The 12,112-nt window shown below is 43.6% G+C and overlaps 1 protein-coding gene across 2 annotated transcripts in view; it reads left to right on the forward strand.

Moving 5' to 3' along the window:
* The window catches only part of LOC122555590 (lysozyme C-like), a 37,458-nt gene that overhangs the window by 14,595 nt on the left and 10,751 nt on the right, over nt 1-12,112 (forward strand). For both annotated transcript variants that reach the window (XM_043701618.2, XM_043701617.2), the window contains one exon: nt 9,723-9,804. In XM_043701618.2, coding sequence (XP_043557553.2) covers nt 9,723-9,804 — 82 coding nt within the window. The remainder of the gene's footprint in view (nt 1-9,722; nt 9,805-12,112) is intronic.

Consider the following 12,112-nt stretch of genomic DNA (forward strand, 5'->3'; position numbering starts at 1 on the left):
TAGTAGCCACACACGCAGACGACAAGCAACATGAATTTGACTGGGACAACACTACCATTGTAGGGCAAGCCAAACAAAGAACAGCCAGGGAATTCCTAGAAGCTTGGCACTCATCCACAAACTCCATCAACAAACACATCGACCTGGACCCAATATACCGGCCACTACAGCGGACAGCTGAAACTGACAGCCGGAAGCGGCTGGGACAGGCCACTATAAATGCCGGAGGAAACACCACAGAAGCGCTTCACAGGAGGCTCCCAAGCACTGAGGATGTCACCTAGACAGGGGACGAAACGTTTGCAACAAAAACTTCCAGCTCGGCCAACAGAACCACAGCAACGAGCACCCGAGCTACAAATCTTCTCACAAACTTTGAAGAACTACATGCTTTACTCCAAATGTGACCTCACCAATGTACAGTTGCAACAAGATGTCTCATTTCCTGTACTCAGTGTTCTGACCAATGAAAGCTAGCAGGCCCGAAGCCTTCTTTACTACCCTGTGTACCTGTGACTCCATTTTCAAGGAGCTATGAATATGTATCCTAGATCTTTTTGTTCTATAACACTTGCCAGGACCCGACCATTGACTGTGTCAGTCCTGCCCTGGGTTGTCTTACCAAAATGCAACACTTTGCATTTATCTAAAATAAACTCCATTTGCCATTCCTCAGCATACTGGCCCAGTTGATCAAGATGTCACTGCATTCCCAGATACCCTTCTTCATTGTCCACTATACCGCCACCTTGGTATCATTCACAAACCATACCTCCCAAACCTTCATCTGGTCACAGGCCTCCAGTCTAAAAAGCAACTCTATACGACTACTCTCTATCTTCTACCATTACAACCAATTTTGTATGCAATTGGCTAGCTCTCCCTGGATCCTGCGAGATTTAACCTTACTCAACAACTTACCTTGTCAAAGGCCTTGCTAAATTCCAAATTGACAACATCTCCTGCACTGCCCTCATGTGCTTTCTTAGTCACCCCTTCAAAAAACTCAATCAAATTCATGAAACACAATTTCCCATGCACAAAGCCATGTTGATTATCCCAAATGAGTCCTTGCCTCTTCAAATGCCTGTAGATCCTGTCTCTCAGAATCCCCCCAAACATCATACACGCCACAGATGTTAAGGTCACCAGTTTGTAATTCCCTGGCATTTCCTGCAGTCTTTCTTAAATAATGGCCAAACATTAGTCACCCTCCAATTGTCACTTCACATGAGGCTGTCGATGACACAAACATCTCTGATAGGGGCTTTGCAATTTCCTCCCTTGCCTCCTACAAAGTCTTGGGATATACTCCGTCAGGTCCTGAGTATTTATCTACTTTAACACCTCCTTTTGTGTAAGGGGGACACTCTTCTGGACATCACTATTTATTGCTCTAAGTTCCCTGGCATCCATACCATCCATATTAAATACTGACAAGAAATATTCATTTAGGATCTCACCCATGTCTTGTGGCCTCGCACATGGATGACCTTGTTGATCTTTAAGAGGCTCTGTTCTCTCCCTGGTTATTCTTTTGCCCTTCATGTACTTGTTGAATCTCTTTGGATTCTTCTTTATCTTATCTGCCAATGACATTTCATATCCCCTTTTAGTCCTTCCGATTTCTCTCTTAAGTGTACTCTTAATACCCTCTACACTCCTCAAGGAATTCACTTGATCCCAGCTGTCTTAATGTGCCTCCTTCCTTTTCAAGATCACCTCAAAAACTCTAGTCACCCAGAGTTCCCTGTTCCTGCTAACCTTACCCTCCACTCTGACAGGAATGTGTTGGCCCTGACCACTCAAACTCACTTTTGAAAGCATACGATTTCCCAGAATTCCCTTTGCCTGCAAACAGCTTCCCCAAATTAACTGCTGAAAATTCGGTCTGAGACCATCAAAAATTGGCCTTGACCCAATTTAGAACTTTAACTTGAATGTGGGTTTGCTCGTGGAACTGGAAGGTTCCTTTTTATAAAAACAAACCTTCCAGCTCAGCGAGCAAACCTACATCCAGAATCTCAAGCTGAGCTACAAATCTTCCCAAAACTCGCTAGAATGTTAACTATCCTTTTTCATGGCTATTTTAACACTAATGGAATAATGGGCTACTGGTCCCAAAGTGCTCGCCCGTGAACACTTCTGTCACATGTCCTGCCTTATTTCCCAAGTGGAGGTCACATTTTGCCCCATCTCTAGTAGGGCTATCTACACATGAAAAGTTCTCCCTGAACACACACACAACAAATTTGTCTCCAGCCAAACTCTTAACTATATGGCAGTCCCAGTGGCTGTCAGGAAAGTTAAAATCCCTTACTGTTACAACATATTTCCTACAACAAGGAAGCCAGAATTGAATGCAGTATTCCAATAGTGGCCAAGTAATGTCCTGTACAGCTGCAACAGGACCTCACAACTCCTATACTCAATGTGCTGACCAATAAATGCCAATTCTAGTCTTGGCCAATCCACCCTAACCTGCACATCTTTGGGAGGATACCGGAGTACCTAGAGGAATGCCACACAGACACGGGGAGAACGTGCAAACTCCACACAGACAGTTGCCCAAGACTAGAATTGAACTCAGGTCCCTGGTGCTGTGAGGCAGCAGTGCTAACCACTGAGCCTCTGTGCCACCCCCTCATAGAGAGGGTAGTAAAGAAGGTGTTTGGCACACTGGCCACTTTTGGACTAATGTACTCAGTTCTGGTCTCTTTGCTATAGAAAAGATGTTGTGAAATTTGTGCTATGGACTACATCAGACCACTCAAAACATTCTTGTGCAGGCAACCCAGACCATAACTTTGCAATTTGTTTCAGTCAGTGTACAGTGAGAATTACCCGGAGCATGTTAGCTGGGTTGACTAGTAGGTTTTAAAACAGATAGAAATTTATTCACAAAATTACACAATGAAGCACAAAGAACAGAATAAAGACCCCCTACAGAACTCAGTCTATCCAAATTAGATATAATTATGCAGTTCTGAATATACACAACAGTCCCAATAAACAAACTCCCTTAGAAAACAGTTTAAAAAAATGGAACAGATGCTTAGAGGTTGAAGTTAAAGGGCAGAAGGAGAGAGAGAGCCTGTTTCCACACAACTGAACCCCTTACTAGTTCTGAACTGAATTGCTCAGCTGGAGAGTTGACCACTCCCCTTTCATTATACAGGTCACTTCTAAAACATGACCACTTTGTCTCATCTGTTTACATATAGACAAAGAAAGGACTCTCAATACCCTTTAATCTCTGTACTAAACCAGTCTAATCAGATCTGGGAGCTGTTTATTACCCCTTCTGAGAAAAACCAAGGACACATTATCCCTGAGAAAAGGAACAGCTTTTAGAAAAAAAAGACCAGTTTTGTGTCACTTTAAACGGAGCAGAAAAGATTTACAAGGATGTTGCCAGGGTTGGAGGGTTTGAGCTATAGGGAGAGGCTGAATAGCTTGGGGCTATTTTCCCTGGAGTGTCGGAGGCTAAGGGGTGACCTTATAGCGAACAGAGAGCAAAGAAAATTACAGCTCAAAACCTTCGGCCCTCCAAGCCTGCCCCGATCCAGATCCTCTATCTAAACCTGCCATTTATTTTCCAGACGTCTGTATCCTTTTTAGATTAGATTAGATTAGATTACAGTGTGGAAACAGGCCCTTCGGCCCAACAAGTCCACACCGACCCGCCGAAGCGAAACCCACCCATACCCCTACATTTACCCCTTATCTAACACTACGGGCAATTTAGTATGGCCAATTCACCTGACCCTGCACATCTTTGGATGGTGGGAGGAAACCGGAGCACCCGGAGGAAACCCACGCAGACACGGGGAGAACGTGCAATCTCCACACAGTCAGTCGCCTGAGGCGGGAATTGAACCTGGGTCTCTGGCGCTGTGAGGCAGCAGTGCTAACCACTGTGCCACCGTGCCGCCCGCTCCATTCATTTTCTCCCTGCTCCATTCATGTATCTGTCTAGATACATTTTAAATGACATCTTAGAGGTTTATAAAATCATGAGAGACATATATAGGGTGAATAACCAAGATTTTTTTCCCTGGGGTAGGGGAGTCCTAAACTAGAAGATTTGTGGGAGGGCTGTTTGTTCTAGTCTTTGCATCACTGTTTCTGCTATGAGCCTGGAGATGGGTGGGCCCATAGTTATCCCATTGATCTGTTCATATATTTAGTTGTTGAATGTGAAATGTGTCGTCAAGCACATGTCCATTCAATATAGTGGCGCTGTTTACCTCGATTGACAAAACCTTAGCCAGAGAGCTGATAGCCAACTTCCTGGACAAACAGAATGGATGACACAGTGGGGAACCAATGAATAAGGACTGCACACTCAAACCACGAGACCTGTGCAGAAGCAGTGATGCAAAGACTAGAACAAACAGCCCTCCCACAAATCCAAGCCAAGCTCTGGTTCAGGTACGTGGACAGCACTTTGGTAATAATTATAGGATCAGAGATCGAGACCACACCTGGAATATTGTGTTCAGTTCTGGTTGCCTCATTATAGGAAGGATGTGGAAGCTTCAGAGAAGATGCAGAGGAGATTTACCAGGATGCTGCCTGGACTGGAGGGCATGTCTTATGAAGAAAGGTTGAGGGAGGTATGGCTTTTCTCATTGGAGTGAAGAAAGGTGACAGGTGTACAAGATGATGAGGGGTATAGGCAGAATGAATAGTCAGAAGCTTTTTCCCAGGGTGGAAATGGCTATCATGAGGGGGCATAAGTTTAAGATGATTGGAGGAAGGTTTAGGAAAAATGTCAGAGGTAGGTTCTTTACAGAGAGAGTGGTGAGTGCATGGAATGCACTACTAGTGGTGGTAGTAGAATCTGATACATTTGGGACCTTTAAGTGACTCTTGGACCTTTAAGTGACTCCACCACAATGAGGCATTGCTTTAAATAGTTTACATAAATTTAAAGGTTACCGCATCAATGTGGAAGGGGGAAGATAATTAAGTTTACACTGGGAGATTTAGATGAAGGAGGCTGGGAGGAGGGGAGCAAAAATCTCCAAATAGACTTCTTGTGATGAATGGCCTGTCTCTGTACGCAATTTTTGTGTAATTCCTTGGAATATTCCATGTCCAGTGGTGGCCCCATTCTGGAAGGATATGGTAGTCTCCCCCACCTTGTGACTGTGACCAATGGAAACCTTTCTCCAGATTGGAAGATAAAAGCCCCACTCCAGGACCTGAGGGAGTGCTGCACTGTCTGAAAAACTGTCCTTAGAATGAGCTTGTTCAGGAGATTGTTATAGTTTCCATGTTACCAGTTGGTACAGAGTGAGATTCTCACTTCAGTTGATAGGAAAAGAGTGGGTGATGGTCAAGAGAGAGGATTATTTGACCCCCTGTCCAATAAACATTAACTATTGATTTGAACAGATAAAGGAATCTCAGACAATGTAAGATGAGCTGCAGATTCAAAATCACCCAGAATTTTCTGCTTAATAAAAGTCAGAATGAGCCAGTTTTGGTGTCCTGGTCAGCATTTTTGATCCACTGCCCCCAGATTCCCCATAATGAGAATAGGCAGGTTCACTGACCAGCCATTTCAAGGTTAAGATAGGGAGTGAGGTGGTTGATTCTGAGATGATGATCTCAAATCTTAATAAGGGAAACTACAACGATATGAGGTGCGAGTTGGCGATGATGGCTTGGCAAAAGTTACTGTTACAATGACAGTCAATAGGCAATGGCAAACATTCAAAGAGTAAATAGGTGAACTACAAATGTCGTTTATTCCTGTCTGGTGCAAGGAAGGATAGAGAACAGTGACCAAACCATAGTCTACGATCAAAGTTAGAGATTGTATGTCTCTTTTTTGCATCGAACACAAATTGGCAAGAGAAAACACGACACCTGAGGACTGGGAACAGTTTAGAAATCAGCAAAAGGAGGACCAGCAGATAATGAAGGGAAAACTAGGGAATGAGAGTAAGCTTGGGTTTGAACCCCAATATATTGCCAGGCCTGATAATTGAAGAAGTGGTATAGAAATAGTAGATACTTCCAAGATTCTTTAGACTCTGCAACAGTTTCTACAGATTGGGTGTTAGCTAATGTAACCCCACAATTTATAAAGGGGGATGGAGAGAAAACCAGAAATTATAGACCAGTGAGTCTGACATCAGCAGTGAGGAAGATTCCGCCCCCGCCATCGTCAAGAGCAGCGAACTCATACTCAGGAAAGAACTTAAATTTAGACCAAGTCTGCATGGATTTACAAAAGGGAAATCAGGCTTGGCAAATCTACCGGAGTTCTTTGAGGATGTAATCAGTAGAACTGATCAGGTGAGCCAGGGCTGTGGTTGACTTTCAGAAGGCTTTTGGTAAAGTCTCGCATACAAGATTAGTGTGTAAAATTAAAGTGAGGATTCAGGGTCATGTGTTCAGATGGATAGAAAACTGATGAGCAGGCAGGAAACAAAGAGTAAGGTCTGTTTCAGAATGGAAGGCAATAGCTGGTGGGGTATTGTACTGGGATCCCAGCTAGTCACAATATCTTAATAATTTACATGAGGGAACCAAATGTCATATCTCAAAATTTGTAGTTGTAACTGACCTGTTGGATGGTGTTGTATCATGCAATTCATCGGAATCTTCAACTGACTACTCTCGATTGGCATCTATACCTGCTGGCTCCACTGCATTCCAGCCAGTCTTCTGATCCCATCCAATGGTAACACTGCCCAAGTCCGATCTCAGAATGAAACCTGCCTTGGTAGATCAAGGGTTGAATCTTAATTTCTTTCACCAAGTGCCAGTTTTGTCAATTTTTTCAGAGGGTTTCACATTGTGATGCTTGGGGGCATTTAGCACCATATTTTACAAAACCCGCCTGATTTATTACCTACCCCACCCTTTGGTGACTCCTCACACATTCCCGCACCATCACACCATGTGCTGTTTCCAAAACAACTCCCCAGTTCCTGGATATCCCAGAATTAACCAACATCTGTGATTCAGCGCCATCTTTAAAAAGATACTGTGCCCCCAGACAAGAGATGTCAGTCCGGAGCTGCCCTGCACAGTTCCAGATACTGGCCATGGATGGGGCAGATAATGGAAAACTGGTGCCTCTCTTTGTGGTCAGGGACATGGAGATACTGCTGATGGGGTGATGCAGAGGCAGGATAGTCCTTTTCTTCCAGACCAACAAAGTACACCATTCTATTGGAACCATGTCAACCTGGACCAGGGTTACCATCTAGGCCAGTGCAATCTCAACCATCTGAAGGAATGCACAGAATGTAGGAAGAAGATCAATGACCTTCTCCACTCTGCCAGTGAAAGTGCCACCATCTTCTCAATGATACCTCACATTCACTCTGTCTCTGCTACTGTACCCAACATTTCCTGCAACATCTTCCCCACTCACTCTCACCCTCACTAACATCTGACCCTGACTAACCCTGAATCTCTTCTGCACAGCCCACTCACCCCCTCAGGACATCTCCACACATGCACCAAAGGTAACATTGTGTCCCCCCACCTTTCTCTCCCTCACCCACGATGTGCAGAGTTTCCTGACTCTGACCACCCTGAGCAGCTGACTGACCATGTCTGAGCCCCTGTACTGGTAGGTTTTTACAGTTGGTTATCATACTGATTAGTCACCGAAACGGATTCACATTCAGTCTTTAAGAACTTGAAAACATAAAGAACATTAGAACGAGAAGTAGGCCATCTGGCCCTTTGAGCCTGCTCCACCACTCAATAAGATCCTTTGGCTTTACTTTACATGACCTCAGCTCCAAATACCTGCCTTCTCACCATAAACCTTAATTCCTTTATTGTTCATAATATTATCTATCTTAGGTTTAAAAACATGTACCAAGGATGCCTCAACTACTTCACTGGGCAGGGAATTCCACAGATTCACAACCCTCTGAGTGAAGAGGTTCCTTCTCAATTCAATCCCAAATCTGCTCCCTCTAATTTTGAGGCTATGCCCTATTGTCCGAGTTACACGCACCAGTGGAAACATCCTCTCTACTTCTATCTTATCAATTTCCTTTATAATTTTATATGTTTCTATAAGATCCCACCTCATTCTTCTAAATTCCAATTAATATTATCCCAGTCGACCCAGTCTCTCTTCATAAACCAACCCCCTCGACTCCGGAGTCAACCTAGTGAACCTCTTCTGCGCCCCCTCCAGTGCCAGTACATCCTTTCTGAAATAAGGAGACCAAACCTGCACACAGTACTCCAAGTGTGGCCTCTCCGGCATCCCGTATAGCTGCAACATAACCTCCCTGCTTTTAAACTCAATCCCTTTCGCAATGAAGGACAAAATTCCATTTGCCTTCCTAATTACCTGGTACACTTGCCGACCAACCATGTGTGATTCATACACAAGAACACCCAGATCCCTCTGCACAGCATCTAAATATATACAAAAAGAAAGAAAGAAAGCTCTTAATACAAATGACAAAGTCAAGTTTCAAAGTGCTCCTCAAAGCTGTCGTAGTACACTTAGTCACTTCCAGTGAAATTTTACTCTTATCTTGACGCTTTAAAGCTTTACATTAACAGATTGCTTCCTCAGGCTTTAGAAACATTTTCACGATGCTTTTCCAAGTCCACCAGCCCAAACATTTCACAAAACCTTTCATGAACCTCTTCATGAGAAAGCGCTCAAGCTGAATGATCACGTGATGCCAACATGGAGTCCAGACGTCAATGCACAGCGCCACCTAGTGCCGGGGATGAGAATCGTGTGACAGTGAACAGGAGTTCACTTTATTAAAAACAAGACTGGCAATTCACAAATCATGTTACAGGCAAATCACATTTAATAAACATGTGTTGTTGGAGAACTACCTATAGGACATCCTTTAGGCCACTCCTAGAATATTGTGTGCAGTTTTGGTCTCCTTACCTAAGGAGGGATCTTCTTCCAATGGAGGAAGTGCAGGATTGATTCCTGGGGTGGCAGGGCTGACATAGGAGGAGAAATTGACTTGGTTTGGACAATATTCAATGAAGTGAGGGTGGGGTGTGGGGGATGGAATCTCAGAAATCTGTAAACTTCTAAAGGGACTCAACAGAATACATGCAGAAAGGATATTCTCAATGGTGTTGGAAATCACAATCAGGAGTCATTGTTTAAGGATAAGGGGTAAGTCTTTTAGGACTGAGATGAGAAGTTTCTTCTCTGAGAGAGTGATGAATCTGGAAATTCAGTGCCATGTAAACTGATTGAAGCCAAAACGATAGTGTTTTCAGGAAGGAGGTCGATTGAAGCTCTTGTGGCTGAAGGAACCAAGGGATATAGGGGGAGAAAGGAATTAATATATTAAACTCAATGATCAAGCATGATTGTACTGAATGGTAGAACAGGTTTAAGGGATCACATGGTCTCCTCCTGTTTCTACCTTCTATGTTTCTATTTCTTATTGGTGAATGTGGAACCCCGTTAAGTATAAAAGGCGTAACATTTTATACAGATGTTTATGTTGTCTCCACTCACTGCTGAGCCACTGAATGTGGACCCTCATTACACCACAGCACAGTATCGAGAACAGCAAACACCGTCCATTCTCAGGATTTCCAATCCAGCCCCATACAACAGCACAGAAAGCTTCCGGTAACATCAACCCGAGAGACTTCTCAACCTGGAGCTTTCTAAGTTTGCATTAAAACACTCCTCAGATATAAACATTCATTCTAAGATCACATTTATTTCATTGTTATAGATTTAATAACCGACAGTGGTGACTACAGAGTCAACATTGGCTGTGCTGCAACAATGGTGTTCTTTCTCGGAATGAGGGCCTGGTACGGTAAACTCTGACTCACTTTATTTCCTTTAGTATGTAAGTATTGAGGTTGTAACTGTGGGATGGAATGGTGCTGGTTACTGTATTCAGGTTATAACTACTGCAATGGAGTTGTGTGCATACAATCAGCTCACTATAAACAGTGTTAGGACTCTTGCTGATTTTCCATTATTTCATTATCCATTTTTTGGTTAAGAGCTATAAACCATGAGATAAAAGTTGACAGTGACCTTTGGACTGTGAGGAGCAGCTTTATGTTTTTTAAAAGTTAGAACAAAACTCATATTTGTTCCTGAGGCCAATCCTGAGAGTTAATTGCAGATTGATTCTTGTTCAAGGTGCTCTTTCGACACTTTGACCCTGGAGAGGCCTTATCCTCAGGCAGATGGCAGATGTTTAGATGGTATCAGGGGCCTTCAACAGAAACAACCAGTCTAACAGAGAGGAACCAGAGTTTGACCTGGTTTCTGAACAGTGTTTTCATTCAGAAGGATTGTGTCTGTGACAGCTCCCTGGCTGTCCTCCCATTGCCAACTTATTGAAAGTTCAGAGAATAGAATCTCAGCTCTCAGTAATCCGTGAGTATTCCTCGGAGCTGATTGGAAACAGTTTGCATGAACTGGTAACGTGATTTGGAGATGGACTGGGGTGTACAAAGTTAAAAATCACACCACATCAGGTTATAGTCCAACAGGTTTAATTGGAAGCACACTAGCTTTCGGAGCAACACTCCTTCATCAGGTGGTAATGGAGGCTCAATCCTAACACAGAATTTATAGCAAAAATTTACAGTTTGATGTAACTGAAATTATACATTGAAAAATTGATTTGTCTGTTAAGCCTTTCATCTGTTAGAATGCCATGACAGTTTCACTTCTTTTAATGTGTAAATCACAAAACCTTTTTTTTTAAAAAGTTGCATTCTCAGGTTAGCTGTTAACAATGGTGAGAGCTAGACAATATAGAACATAGAACAGTACAGCACAGAACAGGCCCGTCAGCCCGTGATGTTGTGCCGACCATTGATCCTCATGTAAGGTAAACCTAATGTATGCACCCTCAAATTTCTGTGACCATATGCATGTTCAGCAGTCTCTTAAATATCCCCAATGACCTCGCTTCCACAACTGTTGCTGGCAACGCATTCCATGCTCTCACAACTCTCTGCGTAAAGAACCCGCCTCTGACATCCCCTTTATACTTTCCGTCAAACAGCTTAAAACTATGACCCCTCGTATTAACAATTTCTGCCCTGGGAAAAAGTTTCTGGCTATCAACTCTATCTATGCCTCTCATTATCTTGTATACCTCAATTAGGTTCCTTCTTTTTTCCAATGAAAAAAGTCCGAGCTCAGTCAACCTCTCTTCGTAAGATAAGCCCTCCAGTCCAGGCAGCATCCTGGTAAACCTCCTCTGAACTCTCTCCAAAGCATCCACATCTTTCCTATAATAGGCCGACCAGAACTGGACACAGTATTTCAAGTGCGGTCTAACCAAAGTTTTATAGAGCTGCAACAAGATCTCACGACTCTTAAACTCAATCCCCCTGTTAATGAAAGCCAAAGCACCATATGCTTTCTTAACAACCCTGTCCACCTGGTGGCAATTTTAAGGGATCTATGTACCTGCACACCAAGATCCCACTGTTCCTCCACACTGCCAAGAATCCTATCCTTAATCCTGTACTCAGCTTTCAAATTCGACCTTCCAAATGCATCACCTCGCATTTATCCAGGTTGAACTCCATCTGCCACCTCTCAGCCCATCTCTGCATCCTGTCAATGTCACGCTGCAGCCTACAACAGCCCTCTATACTGTCATCGACACCTCCAACCTTTGTGTCATCTGCAAACTTGCTGACCCATCCTTCAATCCCCTCATCCAAGTCATTAATAAAAATTACAAACAGTAGAGGCCCAAGGACAGAGCCCTGTGGAACACCACTCACCACAGACTTCCAGGCAGAATATTTTCCTTCCACTACCACTCGCTGTCTTCTGTCGACCAGCCAATTCTGTATCCAGAGAGCTATGTTCCCCTGAATCCCATTCCTCCTGACCTTCTGAATGAGCCTACCATGGGGAAACTTATTAAATGCCTTACTGAAGTCCATATACACCACATCCACAGCTCGACCCTCATCAACTTGTCTAGTAACATCCTCAAAGAACTCGATAAGGTTTGTGAGGCATGACCTGCCCTTCACAAAGCCGTGCTGACTACATTTAATCAAGCCATGCTCTTCCAGATGGTCATAAATCCTCTCCCTCAGAATCCTTTCTAACACCTTGCAGACAACAGACGGG

This window comes from Chiloscyllium plagiosum, unplaced genomic scaffold, assembly GCF_037043375.1.
Source record: "Chiloscyllium plagiosum isolate Xiang-an unplaced genomic scaffold, Cpla_swu_hap1 HiC_scaffold_12, whole genome shotgun sequence".
NCBI lineage: Eukaryota > Metazoa > Chordata > Chondrichthyes > Orectolobiformes > Hemiscylliidae > Chiloscyllium > Chiloscyllium plagiosum.